We start from the raw sequence: 20,894 nt of genomic DNA on the forward strand, positions 1-20,894 counted from the left end.
TGGGGTTTTTCATCTGTTTTATTTACTTGGCCACACCAGGTCTCAGTGGCAGCATGCAGGGTCTTCGTCGCAGCATGTAGGGCCCCTGCTCCCTGGTCAGGGGTTGAACCCCAGCCCCCTGCACTGGCAGCAGAGTCTGCCACTGGAGCACCCAGGGAGCCCGGGCGTGGGCGAAAGCGGCAGCTCCACGAGGCACTGGCTGGATGGTCCTGGCGAAGCTTGCCATCACAGCCTCGCCGTCCTCAGCCGCAAGTTGGTGGTGAGAGCAGACGGTCACACACAGCCGCTGACTCACTGTCCCTGTCCTGGGCGCAGCAGGCGCCCTCCTCTCCCTCCCTGCCCCAGAGAGGACCCCGCCTGGCACCGCCTGCAGCGCTCCCTGTCCGCTGAGGCTGGCAGCAGAGAGCAGGGTGACACTGCCCGCCTGCTGCTGAGCGGAACCAACCCTAGCGAACAACCCCCCACCCCCCCCCAACCCCCCATCCCTCCTCACCTCCCCCCCAGTCTTCCAACAGGCAGTAACTGGCACCGCGTACCTGGCAAGCAGGCGCTACTCCCTGAGCCAGGAGCGAGACCCAGAGGCTGCCTCCCGGGCCTTTCTGTCCAAATGGGAAAAGGGGCCACGAGAGGAGGCGGGGGCCAGTCTCCAAGAAGGGTATGACCAAGGCCAGGAACTCAGGGCTGCTGAAAGCTGCAGAAAGGCTTTCAGAGGAGATGGCGTTTCAAGCCGGACCCCACTGGACCCAGCAGAGTTCCCTGGCAGAGACGGGCTGGGCGGGAGGAACGGGTAGGCTCACAGATGCTAGAGCGCACACCTGAGCTGGGCCCAGGAGGTGAGGGGTGGAGCGGGGAGCTGGAATCAAGTTGCTGACCGACCATCTACACTGCCACACTGGAATCTAGGCCCCACCCCATGGGCCACAGGGAGCCAAGCTTTTGAGCAAGACAACCAGATGAAAGCATCTATCAGCAATCATGTCATCTGCACACCCAGGCCCGACCCCAGAAAATTAGCCCTCGGCAGCTCAGAGAAGAGCTGGCTTCAGACCCTCGGGCACCTCCCTCGATGCCCCAGTGCCTAGAACAGACCCCGCAGCAGCTCAGGAATTAGGGACTGACCGAAGGCAGGAGTCAGTCCTCAGTGCTCTCCGGGATGAGGAGTCAAGCCCCGGGCATGTTCCAGACTTTCTCTCATCTCGCCCAGGTCGCCCCTCACCCTCTCTCCCTTAAAGACCCACCTCCTCTCCAGTCTGAGTAAAGCGAACGCTCCAGGGTGCCCAGCACATGCCAGGCAGTGGAGACCACCTTCAGTTCTCACAGTTGCCCTCCAGGGTGGAAAGGACTCGCCGCAGCCAGCAGTAAGGACCTCGGGGGCCTACCCAGCTGCTGCGGGGGGGACTGACACTTGGGTCAGACCTTCCGAGTCCAGCTGGGGGGGTGGGGGCGGGCACGTGTTGCAGCAGGGGTGGGGGCAGGGTGGAGAGCAAGAGGAGGCGAGGCAGGGGGCTCCTGGGGACCCCCAGCCCAGGCCTCGGGACCAGGTGGCTGGACCCCAGTCTGAGGCACCTGCCCGACCCTGGGTCCAGCTGCCACGCCTGGGGCTGCGGCCAGCCGCCTCCACACCGCCCGCGTCCACGCCCCCAGGCCAGGTCTGGGCTGGGACACACAGGCACGCACACACCACCACAGCCCCAAAGCCTGGGAGCAGCAGTTGTTTTAGACAGAAAGGCTTTATTTCTAACGAAATGATTTAGGACATAACTCAGTGTTATAAAAACCATTCCCCAGAGGACGTTTTTATATTCTACCCAAAGTAAATAATCATCTCCCTTCTTGAAGAAAACCTCCCCGAAAGGCTTCGTCCGAGACCCTTGGGTCCAGCAGGCCAGGTGGTTCTCACGGCTCTGAGGGTGGCCGGGCTGACACTGTTCTGGAAACCTTCTACTAGCCCAAAAGTTTGTTCGGGTTACCTCCGCCCCCCCGTACCATCTTACAAAAAACTCAAATGAACTTTTGAATTTTTCCAGTGGAACACGAATGCTGGAGGGAAGGCCGACTCCAAACCCCCTCTCCTTTCACAGATGGGAAACCAGCGCTCTGAGGGGAGAAGGGTCTGCTCAAGGCCACTCGGCATCAGCAGCAGACCTGGGACCCCCACCCCAACCCACCTGCCTCTCTTTCCCCCTGGGCTCATCCTCTGGGCCACTGCGGGCAAGCTGAGTGCCACTGCTGAACGCTGAGTAGCGGGACAGCCTCAGCCCTCACCGGGAAGCATATCCGGTGCACAGGGTCCTGGCAGGCTCGGGCTTCAGGGACAGAGAGACCTGGAGAGGCAGGAGACACAGCTCACCATCCCATCACCCGCCTCAGCCCAAGTGTCCGCCAGGGCCAGCTGTTCCTGCCTCTGATACTGAAAGCCTTTCTGTGCTTTTGCTCCTGTCTTGCGGATAAGCAGTCTTGGCAGGGAGGTGAGTATGGCTTTTTGTCTTATGGAAGGAATAACGGCTACTTAATACAAGCAGCCTGGGTGGGCCAAGTCTTCCTGGATGTGGGGTCCTCCGAGGGGGAAGATGACGCATCCTCGGGGCAGCAAAGGCGGGGCTTCTGATCTAGGTGACCTCACCAGGGCTTTCCTTCCGCTGGCACTCCCGGTCCACCAGGAAGGGGTGGATGAACGTCAGGAGAGTCAGCAGCACCAACATCAAGTTCACCTGGAGGGTGAGGGGACAGTGAGGCCAAGTCCCCCCCCATGCAGGGACCAGAATTCCGCCTGGAGGGTGAGGGGCAGTGAGGCCAAGTCCACCGCCAGGAAGGGCCCAGAATCCCACCGGGTTTCTCCTCTGCGTTCCACTCAGACCTGACAGTGCCCTATGGGATGGACGCTGGGTGACTTTTCGTTCCACCTGCCTAGAGCAGGGCAAGAAGGAACGCTGTGACCATTTCACAGGTGGAGAAACTGAGGCCTGCAGAGTCCCCAACGACCTGGGAGGCCATCCACGTTAACCCTGTGGCTTCGGGGATCCCCGGCACACAACAGGGTTCTCCCACAGACTCCCGTTGGAAAAGCAAGACCCAGGACGCAGCCATGTGCAGAAACGTTCCCGCGGGAACCACACCCAGGCCACCCCGGCCAGGCCAGGGGCAACCCCGATGGAGCCTGACAAAGGCACCGCGATCTGAGTCTAAGGCCAGGGTCCTCGCCTGCAGTACTCACGTATAGGGGGTCGTCCTGGAGGGGGCCCTTGATGAGGGTGAAGAGGGGAAACTGCAGCAGAGACACAACGGCTGACAGGGCCATCACGAGTCCAAACAGCTTCCCGAAGTGCTCCGAGGGGAACCTGCGCGGGGGCGGGCAGAGGGGGTTCCCGCGGGCTCGGGCTCACGGAGGGGCTTGGCTCTGGTGGGTCTTGGTCAGCCCCCTGCTCCCATTCCCCTAGTCTAAGCCAGCCAGCACTTACCCACACCCACAGGGGCCCCCCTTCACCTCTGCTCAGGCTTTCAAGCCACGGAGCACAGAGACGGCCCCGCGCTCCACCGGGGGAAAACAGCAGAGCCCCAGACACAGGCTGGGCCCCGGGAGGACTCAGGAAAAAGACACAGATACATCCACCGTATGCTAAATGATGCCTGCACCAGCCGAAGCAGCAAGAATAATGACTTCCCTGGTGGTCTAGTGGGTTAAGACGCTGCACTTCCCGAATAAGGGGTGTGGGCTCGATCCCTGGTCAGGGAACTAAGATCTCACAAGCAGTGCGGCAGGGCCAAGAAAATATCCAAAAAAAAGGAAGAAGAAGAGTGCCAGAAGGAAAGAAAAAGCTTTCTTTCTGCTCTTCCCTGGAAGAGCTACAACAGAAGAGGGCTTTGGGGGGGGGAACAGGAGTTCGCCAGGCAGATCACAGAGGCAGAGGGGAGCAGACATGAAGGGCGTCCATGCAAGTGGAGGCTCTGCCCCTCCCACGGCCCCCGGTGCGCCTCCCCGACCACATCTGGGTCCCCTCCCCGACTCCTCCGCCCCCAGCACACCTCCCTCTGTCACCAGGAGCGCACATCAAGCCCACTTACGCGAGCGTGAGGAAGGCCGCGTTGCAGCCGTACAGGAAGGAGCGGCTGACCACTTGCAGGATGAAGGTGGCGTACTGCAGGGGCAGCACCGGAACAGAGGCGCAGACGGCAAAGCCCAGGCACAGCAGGGACGTCAGGGCCAGCGAAGGCACCGCCGAGCGCAGGGCAGCGGCCTCGGCCGGGGCCCCTGTACCGAGAGGGAGACAGGAAGCTGACGGGACGCCCACGGGGCCGGGGCCACGCTGAGCCCTTCTCTCCATACACCCCATCTCCAATCCATCAGTGCACATGGAGAGCTCACTTCCTAAACATTCGGAGAAGACTCTTTAGAATCCCTCAAACTGCGCAGAGCTCCAACCAGTCCATCCTAAAGGAAATCAGTCCTGAATATTCACTGGAAGGACTGATGCTGAAGCTGCAAGTCCAATACTTTGGGCACCTGATGCGAAGAGCTGACTCACTGGAAAAGACCCTGACGCTGGGAAAGACTGAAGGCAGGAGAAGGGGACGACAGAGGATGAGATGGTTGGATGGCGTCAGTGACTCAGAGGACGAGTTTGGGTGAGCTCCAGGAGTTGGTGATAGACAGGGAGGCCTGGCGTGCTGCGGTTCATGGGGTCGCAAAGAGTCCGACATGACTGAGCGACTGAACTGAACTGAACCAAAACGTCATTCAAACACGTACCCATGCACCCATCCCCAGCGACTCATCCTAACCACAGGCCAGCGTCAGCCACTCACAGATGATCACAACCCACAGCCAGATACTCCGGGCAGGACCACGGGCTCCAGCGCGAGACCGGAGGTGTCCAAGCCGGCAGCAGGAGGGGAGTGACTGGCAGAATGTAGCAGAACGAGGCGGCAGACAGGCAGCGGGCTTGCCTGGGGCGCAGGGGTAAAGAAGCTGCTGCCAACGCAAGAAACGCAGGTTCGATCCCTGAGTCGGGAAGATCCCCCGGAGAAGGAAATGGCAACCCACTCCAGAGCTCTTGCCTGGGAAACCCCACAGACAGAGGAGCCTGGCGGGCTGCAGTCCACGGGGTCACAAAGAATCAGACACGACTGAGCGACTAAACAGAGGTGGAAGGATGGAGCCCACCGTGGGGCGGTCCCAGGACAGAGAGCCACAGGAACCAGACTGCCGGAAGCAGCCTGCAGGGTGCTGCCTTTACCTAAGAAAGAGGAACTGTTTAGCAGAGTCTATTCTTTAAGGGGGAAAAAAAAATCAAAGCAATTACCAAATGAGGGCAGGAAGGGAGGCCAGGGGACGGAGGAGGAAACAAACCCGCTGGGCTGGTTCCCGCTTCCTAGCTGTGGCTTCGGAATAACGTCAACGTTTGATACAAAAATGTACTTAAAAACTAAATCAGAGTAATAGGAAGAAAACAAGCAAAGCCATTCCCCCCTCAAAAAGAAAAAAATCCAAAGAGATGGAACCAATGAACACAACTTTTTGTATCAAGTTGCTGACTCTTAAAATACCGTAATTTTGCCTGACAGCTCCTAGGGGTCGAATCTTCAGAATGAGAACGGGGAAAGGGAAGGCGCACCGACGTCCAGCACTGGCACTGTTATTATTACAGTACTGATCTTGCTAAACCAGTAATTATGCCTAAAATATGTTTTAAAAAACCTATATATAGAATATATATGTGTGTGTGTGTACATATATGCAATGGCACCCCACTCCAGTACTCTTGCCTGGAAAATCCCATGGACGGAGGAGCCATGGTGGGCTGCAGTCCATGGAGTCGCTAAGAGTCAGACACAACTGAGCGACTTCACTTTGACTTTTCACTTTCATGCACTGGAGAAGGAAATGGCAACCCACTCCAGTGTTCTTGCCTGGAGAATCCCAGGGACGGGGGAGCCTGGTGGGCTGCTGTCTATGACGTCGCACAGAGTTGGACACGACTGGAGCGACTTAGCAGCAGCAGCAGTACATATATAGTACACAGTATATGTACATACAGTATACATGTATAGTATTTTAAGAGCCATGATTTTCAGAAGAAAAGAGATACAAATGCAAAAGTCAAGTAAAATTTGAACTAAAATTATCAGCATTAGGCATTCGTGATTTATTTTCTTTTCATCCAAAAAATTATGTGTATCTCACCTCTGAGGACTAAAAGCCACGAGTGCCCAGGAGAATTAGAAACCCCAGCATCTAGACTGCCGTCGTTAAACACCGATTCTCATTCAAAGGGACCTAGGACTTCAGGTCTGCACCAGGAAACACACCCAGTGAAAGGGACCCGAGCACTCTCTAACTCACTCTCTGTAAAGGACACAGATGCTGGACCAGTCACACTCCCAGGGGTCAAGGATGAGGGAGTCTGAACCCCAAGAAGGATCGTCACAGAGATGGACTGAAACAGTCAGATATACTTAAAATAAGATTTCAAAAGAGAAACCATGAATGTTACCCCGGGAAGTTGCTTAGATACCAACTCACTTTTCTGAAACTAGTAAAGAAGAGGAAAAAGTGTCCACTGCACATTCACGCCTGACCGTTTTGCAACCCATGGATGCAGCCCGCCAGGCTCCTCTGTCCATGAGATCCTCCAGGCAAGAATGCTGGAGTGGGTCGCCATGCCCTTTCTCCAGGGTATCTTCCTGACCCAGGGATCGAACCTGGGTCTCCAACATTGCAGGTAGATTCTTCACCATTTGAGCCACCAGAGAGGCTCACACAGAGGAAAAAATACACATTTATTTCAGGGTGAACAAAATAGTTAATAAAGCTTGTCCTTCTAGAGAAAATTTTAGCTATGAAAAGCAGAAAGAAAAGATAGCAATAGACCCTAATAAAATAATGGGTCTAGGCATCAAGCATCAGCAGCCGTAAGGCCTGCAAGCCGATGAGAAACTTTTACAATGGCTGGATCAGAATGACAGTGTCTGAGTGCACGGATCAATCCTCACATCGTAAGAACAAGGCAACGGGTACCCAGGGTCTGCAGACGAGACCTCGGAGGAAGCCCATGGCTCCACCTCTCAAGCTATTCTTGCCAAAAGATACTAAACTGATTCTCCGATCTGCCGGTTTACAGACAGAGCCCAATCAAAAGGACGTTTTAAAATGACATGAAAAGGATGCCAAATGCAGAACGTGGGAAACCTGACCGGACAAGCAAGCCAGTCCCATCGGTAAGTGAACAAAGCGGAAAAAGGCAGCCGGGGGGTGAGGAGGCTGACTGCACTGTGGCCCCTGTATGGGTCCGAATTTGAACCAACCGGTGACAAAAAGACACAGATGAGGCTGTGAGCGAAATTCAAACTGGACTACACGAGTGAACAGATTACACCGAGAAATTATCGGACGCTGTCTCAGGCGTCATAAGGGTATTCCTCCCAGTGATGCTTCACTTCAACAAAAGAGGCCTTATTTGTTGGCACTACAAACTGAAGTGTTTACAAACAAAACGATCTGATGTCTGAGGTTTGCTTTAGAAGTGGCTCGGAGAAGCGGGGCGGGGGGAGATGAAACTCTAGGGGTACCAGCAGTCCCTAGGGTCCAGCAGTTAGAACTCGGCGTGCTCACTGCTCCCCTGGTTGGGGAACCTAGACCCCACAGGCTGTGCGGCTTGAGGCCCAAACAACAAAACGAACAGGTCGCCCTGTCCGTCCATTCTCGTCCCAGGATCAGGCCCCAGCTCCGCGGCAGGACGCCGGCTGCCCCTTCTCCCCACCACCCCCCGCCCCCGCCCCGCCCTGTGCCTGAACCACCTGCTGGGGCTCCTCAGCTTCCTCAAGGTTCCATTCTCTCTCACCACCATGAACAATGACCCTGCTGCGCCCCTGGGCCACTCCCCCAGGCCCTCGCCTTCATCTTGCCACTTCTTACTCTCCCTTCAGGAGCTCAGAAGCTGCTTCCTCCGGGGACACACAGCACAGGTGCCCTGCTTCATGCTGCCACAGCTCCCTGCAGGTTTATTTCAGGGACTGCAAAGCTCGATTACTTGCCTTTCTCTCTAGACTAGAACAGCCTGAGAACAAGGACGTTTAACTGTAGGCCTGTTACCGAATCTGGAACTATGGTTGGCACATAATTGGCACTCAGCGACTAGTGGGTGGATGGATAGATGGATGATGGATGGATGGTAGATGGATGGATGGGCGATGGATGGATAAAAGGACAGATGATGCATGGAAGGATGGATGAGTGAGGAAGGATGGATGATGGATGGACGGGTGATGGCTGATGGATGGATGAGCGATAAGTGGATCAAAGGACAGATGATGGATGGGCGTATGGACGAGTGACGGGTGGATGATGGAAGGAGCGATGGGTGACGGCTGGATGAGTGATAAGTGGATAAAGGGACAGATGACTGATCATGAGTGAATGACGGAAGGGTGGATGGGTGATGGGTGGATGGGTGACAGATGACGGGTGATGTATGGAAGGATGAATGGACAGATGCAGGTAGAAAAGGATTTAAGGAAAAAGACAACGGGCGTGGAGGTAAACGAAAACCTCCTGCACGCTGGCTCCCTGACCCTCTGGAGGGCAGGGCTCACCTGTCTTTTTCGCTTCCTCCTGGTACTTGTGTTTGAGCCGGTCCATGAGCAGGCCGTTCCAGGGCGCACAGAGCACTCCGAAGAACTGAGTCACGGCAAAGGCGTTTGTGTAGGTGCTGACTGCAGAGGGCAGAGAGGGGTTGGGCAGCGAGAGCTCTTCAGGACTGCCTTCCAGAGGAGGCCACCCAGCCGCCCCTGCCCCTGCCTGACCCTTCAGCCCGCACCCCAGGCTCAGATCTCCCTCAGAGCACAGAGCCCTGCTGAGCTCAGCGCCCCACCACGCAAGGTGCCAAGGCCCCAGAGGAGATGCGCAGAGGGGCTGCCTCCCGGCGCCCCCACCTACCTAGCGCGCTGTCCTTGCTGGCCAAGTTGTTCAGCAGGGAGTTGAGGGTGCCGATGAAGAGGTAATGCCACAGCTGTATCACGGACAGCCAAACCACATGCCAGGCAAAGCGCTGAGAGAAGGCGTGGCTCCAGAAGGAGCTGGGTGCCTGCTGCTGTCCTGGGGTCTCTGATGAGAGGGGAAGGAGATTCGGGCAAGAGTTTCTATTAAATTGGGGGGGGAACTGGGTGCACAGGTCTTACCGGGGAACCCGAGCTCTGAGCTCACCAGCTCTTGCCTCCCCAGACTCCCCAAGGGCAATACCCCCACCTCCACGCAACATCCCAGCCCCACCGCCGTGGGGGAACGGCTCTCCCATGCTCTGCTGTCCACTATCTGACCCTTCACACTGGGATGCTTCTCGCACTACCAACCTTCCCGATCGTTCTCAGGCAGGATGAGGAAAAGACAGGCATGGAGAGGAGAAAGTCAGAGGCGAAGCGTGGGATGGCAGGGACAGCGAGGATTTCAGCGGCTCCGCACCCCCTCCTCTTTCAGCACCAGCATCCGAGTCTCCCACAGAAACCTTCCCCACCCTGTTCTTCACGGTCCGGGTGAGCCCATGGACTAAGCGCCCTGCGCCTCACACCAGGCCACCCAATGGGACCATTCTCCTTGAGGGGCGGAGTGGCGAGGATTTGACCCCGGGGTCCCCAGGGGTATCCTGCTTCGGCTCCTCCTGGATGCGGCCTGGCAAGCTCACTCCTTCCTTCATCCAGTGAACTTCCCAGGGTCTTAATCTTGTTTCTACCTCAGCCGGCAGTGCTCTGTGACGTTTGTAACCCAGGACCCAAAACAGAGGAGAGAAAGGCGAGGCAAGATGGAGACGGGGCAGGGAGAGAGGGCTGACCCACAGGACCTGCAGATACTGGATAGACAAGGCACACTTAGGAGTGGGCGGGCAAGGGAAGGTGAAGGGTGGAAGACTGAGCTCTGGGGAGCAGGGCTACGGTGCGTTAGGAAAGGAGCCGGGGACAGAGAGGAGAGATGACATGAAACTGGTTGCCCCTCTCTGCATCCCCTGTAGGCTGAGGGGGTTGGGAAGGTCCTACAGGTCTCTTCGCCACCTGACCTTCTCTGGCCCCAAGTCCCTGGCAAAGCTCTGGAGGTGACGAACCATGCTGGCCGCAGGGGAAGGCCAGGTTCTGGGGAGGAGAAATGGGTTAGCCAGCAGGGTTCACCTTTCTTGGGGGAAAGGAACTCCTCTGACTGCAGCTCCAGCTTTTTGGACCCAACTGCCTTCTTGTCTTCCTCTTGGGGGCTGTCCCCGGAGCAGAGACTGTGGAAACAGAAGCTCTATCAGCCCAAGCCGAGGACTGGGCGCTGAGCGTGACACGCCATGGGATGCGGGGAAGGGAAATGGTCCCTCTCACTGCACACTGGAATCACCTTTCCGCAGCCCCAGCGCCCGCGTCCAGGCCCAGACCAGCTGAGTCAGAAGGTCTGGGCGTGGAAGGCAGGCTCCCGTTATCTTTTTTAGAAACATCTCCAATTAATCCCAACAATTCTAATCTGCACCCACATACAGAGCGACAGAAGGGTGGGAAGCATAGAACAGGCGTCGGTTCAAATCCCAGTCCCGCCTCTTCCTGGCTGCAGCAACGCGGCTCAGACCTAAGTCTTCTGAGCCTCACTGTTCTGATCTGGAGATGGAGACATGGATACGCATCCGAGGACTACCGTGAAATGAAACCAGAGAGTAAGCGAGCCGCCAACAAACGTCCCCGACGCCACTGCTCGTACTGAGCAGACGCAGAGATGGTCCCGCTTCTTCACCTGCTCTCTTCTCTACCCTTTGCAAAGGAAATTGGCGGCTCTGTTTCCCCAACCCCTGAATCTGGGCTGGCCTCGTGAGCAGCTTCAACCAAGACGACCCATCAAAAGTGATGCACCGGGCCTCCCTGGGGACTCAGCAGTGGTCAATCTGCCCGCCGATGCAGGAGCCACGGGTTCAACCCCTGATCCGGGAAGATCCCATGTGCCGCAGAGCAACTAAGCCTGTGCGCCACGACTGTGGAGCCTGGGAGCCACAGCTCTGGGCCCTCGGGCGGCGGTTACTGAAGCCTGTGCGCCCAAGACTCTATGCTCCGCAACAACGAAAGCCACGGCAGCGAGAAGCCCGCTCTCCGCGACCGGAGAAGAGCCATGCAGCAACGGAGAGCCAGTGCGGCCAGAAACTAACAATAGCACATAAGCTTACTAAAAGTGAGTAAGTGAGCGGTGCGCCAACCCAGCCTTAAACCTGAAGAAAGCTTGTGTGCTGCTGCGCGCTCTTGGAACCCTGCAACCACGCGCCAGCCAGCCTGCTGGAGGATGCGAGCCACCTGACCCAGATATCCTCACCACCCCAGACAAGCAGATACATCCCCTGTGAGTAAGGCCATCAGGCCCGCCGGCCCCCGGCTAGCCCTCCAGACAATCGCAGGCATGAGAAGTCCTGTCAAGAGCATCTAAGTAGCTCCCTGATCAGTAGAACTAGCCAGCTACCCCTAGACTTGGGAAGATAATAAACTCCTAAGGTTTTAAGCCCTTAAGTTTTGGGATCGTTCGTTACGCAGCAATAGCTAACCGATACACCCTTGATCTAGTCCTCTTCTCCAGAGACAGGTTTCCTCTGCTCTACTGTAACCATGTCCGCCCCACACCCTCTTCCCATTCCAGGTCAGAGGAGGGGCTCTGGCCACACCGTCCCCAGCTCACAGTCCTTACCCATAGCGGTAGTCAGCAGGCAGCGGGTAGGGGATGTGCCCCCGGGGCATCAGCAAGAGAGTGCGCCCGACGTGCCAGACACTGCAGACAGAGATGAAGATGAAGGAAGCCTTGATTGACGCCCTGTCATAAAGGAGCTGCAGAAACAAGAGGGGAAGGCCAGTGTAACAGTCACGCTCACACCAGCCCTACTCACGACGTCCGAAAGGTGGACGCAAACCGACGCCCCTTCATGGACGAATGGATACACAGCCGTGGCACGCACAATAGCAGTCAGTCTTGAAAGGAAGGAAACTCTGACACCTGCTAAAACAAACTTTGCACTTTGAGGATATGACGCTAAATGCTAAATGAAATAATACGGTCACAGAAAGAAAAAAGATAGCATGTGGTTCTGCTTCAGAGGCACCTGCGGTAGCCAAATCACAGAAGTAGAAGTTGTAACGGTGGCTGTCAGGGTCTAGCGGGAGGCGGGTCGGGGGTGGGGAGTTGCTGCTTGCTGGACAGTTTCAGCTTCACAGGGTTGAGAAGAGTGCTGGTGATGGTCGTACAACACGAATGCGCCCAGGGCTGCTGAGCTGTGCGTTAAACAGGGTGCAGGTGCCAAGGTTTATGTCGCCATCAACTGTGCACTGTACCATACCAAGAGTCCAGGTAAGAATCCGGGGCCAAAGCTTATTTCTAAGAACGAGTCTCGGTCCAGGCTCTTGCCTTCTACGCCAGAAGCTGATTATGGATGCCTGGGGCCCACCCCAAGGCCCAACCAGCGGCAGGGGACACGGGCGATCGCCACCCTCTACCTTGATGATGAGGAAGACCGCCGAGGAGGAGTCAAACGCTCCGTTGTACATGGTGATGATGGTCGAGCGGTGTTTGCCAAACAGGTTCCCGATCTGGAGAACACAGGACCAGCCCAAGTCACTTACTCGCCCGTGGAAACACTTCCTGTGCGCCCCGCAAGCGTCAGGCCCTCGTATGCGGAACCCCCTCCACACCAGGAGCTGCCACTCCGGCTGGGGCCCACCCCATCAGAGGCCACCAAAGCAGCGGGGGCTTGCGCCTCCCCCACCCACCCCAAGGTCCTGCCAGGCGCCCTCAGCCAGGGCGGGCTCGCACCTGCAGGTTGGTGATCAGGAACAGGATGCCCCCCACGGCGAGCATGGGCATGGCCAGGAAGAGCATCACAGCTGTGTCTGCAAGGATCCGAACAGAGGCGGGGTGACGCCACCTGGCAACCCAAACACGGAGCCCCGCACTCTGGGGCTCCCCCCTGCTCCCTACAAGCCTGCGCTCAGGGCCCCGATTCTGGGCAGCCCTTCCAGCACCCTCCAAGGGTCTCAGGGGACCGTCAAGGCTGCCTCACGTGCTCCTGCAAAGGGACCTCCTCCCCATCAAAGATGACCCTTGGTCGACGGCAGGCTGGATGTCTAGAGAGAGGCAGGACTCGACCCGCTGCCCGCTTCCTTCACTAAATCACACGCAATCCTTTTCATCTTGACACTGCAGGGGAGAGGCGCCTGGACTGAGCCCACACACCCAGCCTCTAACTCACTGCACTGAGCTGGATTCTGAATCTGCGACTCAGTCATCTCATCTGATAAATGGGAACAACAGTCCCTGCTCATCTGCCTTCCTAAGGCACTGTGAGATCTGAGTCAGAAAATGCCTGTGAACTGCGTTTCCTCTGTTCATTAGACTTCGAGCATTTCCTTTGTTTGCCTGGCGTTAGAAATGTGAGATGAATAAAAAGAATTTCTTTCCCTTGAAAAGACCGACATGCGAAAAAAAAAAAATCATTCCAATAGCTCTGGCAGCTGGTGGGCGAGAAGAGCAGGACTGAGAAACAAGGGCTGGAGCTGGTGCCAGCCGCTCAGTCGCGCCCGACACTGTGCAGCCCCATGGACTGCACCCCACCAGGCTCCTCTGCCCGTGGGCTTTCCCAGGCAAGAACACTGCAGTGGGTTGCCCCTTCCTCCTCCAGGGCATCTTCCCGACCCAGGGATCGAACCCACGTCTCCTGCACTGCCAGCGCCCTTTCGGGTCACTGCCTTCTTTCTGTCCACCTTCACGATCTGGGCCACAGGCTGTGCCTGTCTTTTTTGCTAAAAAAAAAAAATTTTTTTAATGTGACTCACTATCCAAAAGGAATCTATTATTTTTGAAGGAAACTTTATGCTTGGAGTTGCCTGGTGGCCTTGTGGTTAGGATGCCAACTTTCACTGCCATGGCCAGGGTTCAATCCCTGGTTAGGGGACTGAGATCCCACAGTGAAATAGCAAGGGAGCTGAAAAAAGGGAAACTTTATATTACGAGTGTCAGTGAAATGAAACTGGTGTTGCTTGTTGTGAATGCCATGTGTTACTCACTCAGTCGTGTCCGACTCTTTGCAACCCCATGGACCGTAGCCCGCCAGGCTCTTCTGTCCATGGAATTCTCCAGGCAAGAATACTGGAGTGGGTTGCCATTTCCTTCTCCAGGGGATCTTCCCAACCCAGGGATCGAACCCAGGTCTCCTGCATTGCAGGCAGATGCTTTACAGTCTGAGCTACTAGGGAAGCCCTAACTATAAAAATAAGTACAATGAAAACAGTGTTAATAAATTGTAACTGAACGCAGTTGCACTTAGAATGTTCAAAGCCTGATTTCTGCTCTTGCCAGTGTTAAAATTACCCCAACCCTATGTGATTTCCTGAGTGAAATCAGAGGCCTGAATGAGAAATAAAAACAGAGTTAACATTTCCACCACTGTGATTCAACCTTAACATAGCATATGTGTGCGTCCTAACAATATTCTCCAAAGTATCATTCTAGTAACTATTCCCTGCCTGGAGACACACTGTAAACTTGCTCATTTTCGAGCATTCACACTCCTTACCATTCAATTTCTGTCTCTGGAAAAGGTGCCTCCCCAAATGCCCTGAAGGCTGGCTAAGGTTCCTTTCAAAAATAGCATCACTGTGGTCTCAACACTTTTTCCAAAATCAAAAAGCTCCATTTTCTGGGGGAAGGGCAAATGGCGGCTCCAGTGATTCACAGATGGGAGTCAAAACGTAGCCAGCCATTACCTCCACACTCAGCCACTTGAAAGTCATGTTCAGGCTTTTAGGGACGAAGCCGTGCTGATGAGCAGAGTGGGTTTTAAATAACTGGCTTGAGGTGCCAGGCTACCTCCCGAGGTCTGTCCAGAGAGAAACCTCAGTCGGCCCGTGTTCACTGAACACCAGTGCAGACCGCCAGCGTCGGGCAAGCACCACTCACAGCAGAGCGAGGTGCTCTCACCTCCTAAGCCCAAAACTGAGCCCCACAACCTGACTCCGGGGAGAACACCGAAAGGCATCTGTTGGCCTCTGTAATGAGATGCTGCTAGCAAAGAGCACAGCCAGGGTCCCAGCCCCACCCCCCACTAACTTGCTCCGGGGCCTTTTCTAAGTCTTTGCAAGGGGGTCTCTGACCTCAGTTTTCTCCTCTACGCATTCCCCACTTTATTCCCCATGAAGAAAGTGGGGAATAAACCAGACTGGGCATTGAATCGTGGCTCAGATGGTAAAGAATCTGCCTGCAAAGCGAAAGACCCGGGTTCGATCCCTGTGTTGGGGAGATCCCCTGGAGGAAGGGAAAGGCTACCCACTCCAGTGTTCTTGCCTGGAGAATCCCATGGACAGAGGAGCCTGGTGGGTTACAGTCCACAGGGTCACAGAGATTTGGACTCGACTGAGCGCCTAAACACATCACACATGCAGACCAGTAAGATTTGAGGAGGAAGATTTTTTGACTACCATAGAGTTGTTGGTCTGCACCCTGCTCAGTCAGGATATTCTCAACAATTACCATTTATATTGTGGTTTCTTTTCTTTCGTCTTTCTTTGGCCGTGCTGCACAGCTTGTGAAACCTTAGTCCTCCGACCAAGGGTCACAAACACGAGCAGAAGTGCACACAGGGCTGCCGAGCGATTCCCTACTAGTTCATTTTTCAAAAAGAGAGGACATTTTAAGACATAACAGAAGGATGCAGTCTCTTGAATCAATTCTTCCACTCTGAAGCAATTTCTCCCCTGTCCTTATTACTCACATTTCTCACTAAGCTGTTTTTAGAGACCAGCAATAATGCCCTCAAGGGCCCTTCCCAAGCTCGGAGTCTGTGGATCTGAGTAGTTGTGGGGCCAGGTTCCCCCCCATGACCCTTCTGCCCCTGCCCCGTCCACCAGGTGCCCGAGGTCACATCCCTCCCGACGGCGCTCACCTGTAGAGGTGAAGGCTATGGTAAGCGTGGCGCTGGTGTAGAGAAATCTGGAACAAAGAAGGGGAGACGGAGAATGTCGTCACGGAGAGAGAGACCTGGGGGACTCCCTTTGTGACCCAGTGACTAGGACTCAAGAGCTCCCAACGCGGGGGCCCAGGTTCAACTCCTGGTCAGGGAACTAGACCCCACGCACTGCAACTAAGGCCCAACACATCCGAACAAACATTTCTTTAAAAAGGAGAGACGTGTGGAGGGGCAAGGATGTATGGAGCCAAGGTCCTCCAACCTAGAAGTCCCAACTAGCCAAGCCCTTAAAGAAAGATGTTTGTGCCTGGTCTACAAAACCTTGAGTTCAAACGGCTCTTGTTGTGCGACCTTGGGCAAGGTACTACACTCTCTTAGAAGCTTCTTTCTATAAAGGAATTGACTGGACTGATCCAGACCCCGAGCTTAAAGTTCTAGGATGCTATGATTTCACGACCAAGATCCCAAGGTTACTGGGATCTCTTAGAAGTTTGGGCATCCTGTAAGGCAGAGGGTAATAAAAACAGGGCTTATGTGTGATATTCTGATTTATGACAAGAACTACACATTTGGTCCTTGTCCCCAGGCCTTGATACAGGGGTTCTAATAATTTTATAAGTTCCTGCAGAGAAGACACTCTGAGCGTCTTTTGTTCTACCGTTCCGATGAGATAACTGTGGAGAGGTGGAAAAGCCGCAACGAGATGCCTGGAATTTCCACCCCTGCACCCACTTCTCTACAGGGAGGGGAGAGGGCTGGAAGTGGACTTAATAATGGATCGTGTCTATGTGAGGAAGCCTCCATAAAATCCCCTAAGTGTGGAGTCTGGAGAGCTCCCAGGTTGGCAAACACCTCCATGGACCAGGAGGATGCTGCACCCCAAGCCCACATGGACGCAAGAGTTCTTGGGCTCGGAACCACTGCCCACCTGGCCCTGTGTCTCTTCACGTGGCTGTTTATCTGTATCCTTTATCATGCCCTTTCAGGAACTGGTCAATGCGTCTCCCCGCATTCAGCAAGCCCTTTTGCAAAGCACTGAATCCAAGGAGGAGGTCAGGGGCATCTCAAGAGTTGTAGCTGACTCAGATGTTGTGGGGAACCTGGGGCCTGCCACTGCAACTGGCATCTTAGTGGGGCAGGGGCGGTCTGGTGGGACCCAGCCCTTGACCTGTGGGGTCTGCTGCAGGGCCTCCAGAGAGTGTCAGGACTGAGTTGAATTATAAGACCCCCAAGGGCTTCCCTGATGGCTCAGTGGATAAAGAACCCTCCTGCAATGCAGGGAACAGAGGAGACATGGGTTCGATCCCCGGCTCGGGAGGATTCCCTGGAGGAGGGCATGGCAACCGCTCCAGTACCCTTGTCTGGGAAGTCCTGTGGATGGAGGAGCCTGGGCTCCAGTCCATGGGGTCGCAGAGAGTCAGACACGACTGAGCAGTTGGCACACACCTAAGACGCCCAGCTGATGCCAGAGGACGGCCTGCCACTTTCCTTCTGACACATCTGCAGACCAGAAGTGTCTCAGAAGCGACATGTTCTGTGTAAAAGTGGAGGAGCAAACACAGGTGGGAAGACGAAGTTCTGCTTCACACATTCAAGGCCGGAGAAGAGGAAAAGGGCAAAGGCAGGGCAGGAGAGAGGAGGAGGAAGGAGACTGGAGTCCGAGGACGACAGAGACGGTCACCCAAGGGCTCAGAGAGCCAAGGACCTGCTGCGCCATCCCGCCACAGCCTGGCGCGGCCGCCCTCCAGTCCCTCCAACAGCTGAATGCCCCGGACCTCCAGGGAGACGCCCGCGCTGGGTCCTAATCACACCCTTCAGGCCGCCGCTTATCACAGAAGCTGGCCAGCTCAGCGGCACCCCTGTGAGCCAGCGTGGCCCTCCTTCTCCTTGGCTACTCGGCCTGGGCACCCCTGCGGGAGGGAACCTGAAGTCCCCGCCGCCGAAGACACCCCAGGGCGCCGTCCTGCCTAACTTCTGGGAAGTGACAGGGTAGGGGGAGGGCCAGGAGGAGGGTGGCAAGGAGCCACTTGGGTGTGATGAAGACGCGGGGTCCCCTGCACCAAGGCAGAGACAGTTCCGTTTTTCTCTGTGGCCACACCGCTCGGGATCTCAGCTCCCTGCCCAGGTGTTGAACCTGCGCCCCTGCAGTGGCAGCTCCAGTCTCACGGGTGTCAGTGGCAACTCTAGGCTTTGCTGATTTCACAAGCCCTGCCCCAGGCCAGCACCCCCCATGGGAAGCAGGCCTGACCTTCTGCCCGGTTCAGCGCAACCGACGGCCCAGTTTCACATGCCACAGAGGAAGGAGGGAAAAAGGGAAGCAGGGGCTATGGGAACAGGCAAGGTCGAGACAGGGTGTCCACACCCAGGCATGTTCCTGGCAGCGCTGCTGGAGCAAAGGGGCCTAGCTGCCTGGCCTAGGGCTCCCTGCAAACAATGCCTCTGCCCAAAGTCCTCTTGCCCAGCCCTGGCCCGGTGCCCCTGGGACCTACATGGCGATGAGGCGGGCCACGGTGGTCTTGAAACGGTCGAAGATGTAACCCGTGGGGAAGGTCATGAAGTTGTTCATGAAGGAGGCCAGGGTGAAGATGAGTGAGAACTGCTCGTCCTGGGCCCTGCAATCTGGAGGAGAGGCGGGCCCATCTCAGGAGTCCAGGCAGACGGGCCAACCCCCCCACCCGTCCCAGCCTTCCTGGCAGGCAGGCACCCAGCCTGTTACCTGTCCAGGGCAACCTCTTCCATCTCGGACAGCCTGCCGGGGGGGAATGTTACCCCTTTCACAGCTAAGCCATGACGGTCGCTAATCGGCCCTTGGGAGCGGGCACCTCCCTCCCCAGGCGCCTCTTAGGTCCAGGTTGAGGATGGGGGAGGCTGACACCCCCTTTTTCTCACCATAGAAAGCCTGGCCTGGGTGGGGGTGGGGGGGCCCGGAGTCCTGTCTAGCCCTTCTTCCCACCACCTGGGATCCAGACTCAAGAGAAGGTCCTGCTCCCTTACCATCCAGCCCAGTGGCGTTGCCCAGTGACCCGGCATCCGGTTCGCAAAGCTCCTCGAAGTAATGCTGCTTTTTGAAGACAAACACCAGAGACGTCCAGCCAAAGAGGACGCCCGCGAAGCCGAGGCACTCCAGGAGCCCTGTCAGCAGCGTGGCCACACGGAAGGGTAGGCCGCGGCCCTGCATGGCGCCAGGGGAGGCAATGCCGCGATCCCACTGGCGGCCTCCAGGCTAACCTGGCCTGGCGTCCGAGCCCTTGGAAAATTCCTAGGGTCTGGGTGGTCCTCTGGTTTCTGGCTGTTTCAGGCTTGTGCAAGTCATCCACCCGGCTTCTCTGGATCCTGTGAAGTCAGGCGGAGGCTGCTCGTTCCACAGGGTGCTGTGGGCAGGATAGGGCGGACCAGGGGTTCTTTGTGGGACGGAGGCCAACTGTTAGACACAGTTACAAACCTTCTCCATCCCACAGCTGGCAACAGCTGGGGAGGCTGGAGCTGAGCCCCAGCCGCTAAGGAACAGAAGCAGCTCTGGGCCAGGCACAGAGGCTGGGGGACCCCGCACGAGTCCTCCCTGAGCCTGCCAGTAACTTGGTAAAGCGGGTGTTTTCCTATCTTCAGTTCACTGACAAAAGCTCCGAGAATTTTGTCAGCTTCCCTAGGTCACGTGGGCTGATGAGTCACGCAGCCGGCAGGGCTAATAGCAAAAACATCCCCCCAAGCACCCTCGCCCCGCTCCAAGATCCCCCGCGATCCAAGTCTGGGACCCCCGAAACCTCCACCCCCACGCCCCACGCCCCTCTTCCCATCACCATCGGCCGGGAAAGCACCCGGGAGCCGCTCCCCACCCCCACCTCGCTGCCCGCGGCCCGCGGCCCCCAGCACGTGCTCAGCCGCCCTTGGGACAGGGGTGCCCAGTGGTTTGCGCAGCCCCGGAGCGCGCGTCCCCACCGGCCCCGCCCCCCGGCTCCGGCCCCGCCCCCGGCTGCGCCCCCGGCCCCGCGCCCCCGGCCCCGCGCCCTACCCGCTGGCCCGCTCGCCGCGGTGCCCTGGCGTGCCGCCGCGCGCCCGCCCAGGTTTGCATCGCGCCGGCCCTCCCCGCCCTGCGCGCGCCTCCGGAAGCCCGGGGCGGGGCGGTGGGCGGAGATGCCGCGGGCCCCGCGCTCTCCCTCACTTCCTTCTGGCCCGGCCCTTGCGATCTCGCGGCCTCTTTGACCACGCCCGGGGGCCTTCGCTCCCTGGCCTCTTCTGACCCCGGCGGCGTCCGTTTTCCTTTCTGATCCTCTTTCCCCCTCCCAGCTGCCGTGACGGACATAGTTTTAATGCTGTTGCGCACACGGTCAGCAACCCCCGCCCCGCCCCACGGAAAAAGATCATAAACTCACAGCACACAGAGGGCTTACCCGCAGACAGACGGACGGACACACACACACACACACACACACACACACCCGCTTTCTTGGGCTCCACCTGGACCACGTGGGGGGGCACACGGTACATTTCTTCCCATTCACCCACCGACTCGATCCTTTCTCCTGAGTTTATGCTCCTCGCGCCGCCAGCAAATCCCAGCGGAGTCAAATCCCAGCGGAGTGAGAGAACCGAAAACAACTAGAGAAAAAAAAAAAAAGTGCCCGGTATGTCAGTTATTTCAGGAACTGTTGCCTCCCATTGCAGTCCGTGCCTGCGTGCCCAGTTCAGTCGCTCAGTTCTGACTCTTTGTGACCCGGTGGACTGCAGCACACCAGGCCTCCCTGTCCATAACCAACTCCCGGAGCTTGCTCAAACTCATGTCCATCCATTCGATGATGCCATCCAACCATCTCATCCTCTGTCGTCCCCTTCTCCTGCCTTCAATCCTTCCCAGCATCAGGGCCTTTTCCAAGGAGTCAGTTCTTTGCATCAGGTGGCCAAAGTATTACAGCTTCAGCATCAGTCCTTCCAATGAATATTCAGGACTGATTT

At 56.8% G+C, this 20,894-nt stretch overlaps 1 protein-coding gene across 3 annotated transcripts; it reads right to left on the minus strand.

Annotated features, from left to right (window-relative positions):
- Positions 1-1,736: 1,736 nt before the first annotated feature.
- SLC43A3 (solute carrier family 43 member 3) lies at positions 1,737-20,502 on the minus strand. 3 transcript variants are annotated; one of them, XM_068988385.1, is made up of 13 exons: positions 20,448-20,502; positions 18,939-19,315; positions 18,434-18,563; positions 15,921-15,967; positions 12,797-12,873; positions 12,481-12,573; positions 11,681-11,817; positions 10,153-10,250; positions 8,933-9,100; positions 8,590-8,709; positions 4,063-4,249; positions 3,215-3,338; positions 1,737-2,711 (listed from the first exon to the last, which is right to left on the minus strand). In XM_068988385.1, exons 2-13 carry the CDS (start codon positions 19,120-19,122, stop codon positions 2,610-2,612), a joined length of 1,467 nt encoding a protein of 488 aa, XP_068844486.1. In that variant the 5' UTR covers positions 19,123-19,315; positions 20,448-20,502; the 3' UTR covers positions 1,737-2,609. The 3 variants fall into 3 exon arrangements, with proteins under 3 accessions (XP_068844486.1, XP_068844485.1, XP_068844488.1); XM_068988384.1 differs by lacking the exon at positions 20,448-20,502 and adding an exon at positions 19,954-20,013; XM_068988387.1 differs by lacking the exon at positions 20,448-20,502 and adding an exon at positions 19,954-20,013 and having other exon boundaries at positions 2,590-2,711; positions 3,215-3,265.
- Between the last annotated feature and the right edge of the window lie 392 nt (positions 20,503-20,894).

Source organism: Capricornis sumatraensis, chromosome 16, assembly GCF_032405125.1.
Source record: "Capricornis sumatraensis isolate serow.1 chromosome 16, serow.2, whole genome shotgun sequence".
In the NCBI taxonomy this organism is placed as follows: domain Eukaryota; kingdom Metazoa; phylum Chordata; class Mammalia; order Artiodactyla; family Bovidae; genus Capricornis; species Capricornis sumatraensis.

What these genes read in the sequence shown, in the direction of transcription:
- SLC43A3 (XM_068988385.1), bottom strand. Translation starts at nt 19,122, where the DNA reads ATGCAGGGCCGCGGCCTACCCTTCCGTGTGGCCACGCTGCTGACAGGG. An exon ending in TCCTGATCACCAACCTGCAG is followed by an intron (nt 12,574 to 12,796) that starts GTGCGAGCCCGC and finishes TGTGTTCTCCAG; the next exon opens with ATCGGGAACCTGTTTGGCAA. An exon ending in CAGCAAGGACAGCGCGCTAG is followed by an intron (nt 8,710 to 8,932) that starts GTAGGTGGGGGC and finishes TGCCCTCTGCAG; the next exon opens with TCAGCACCTACACAAACGCC.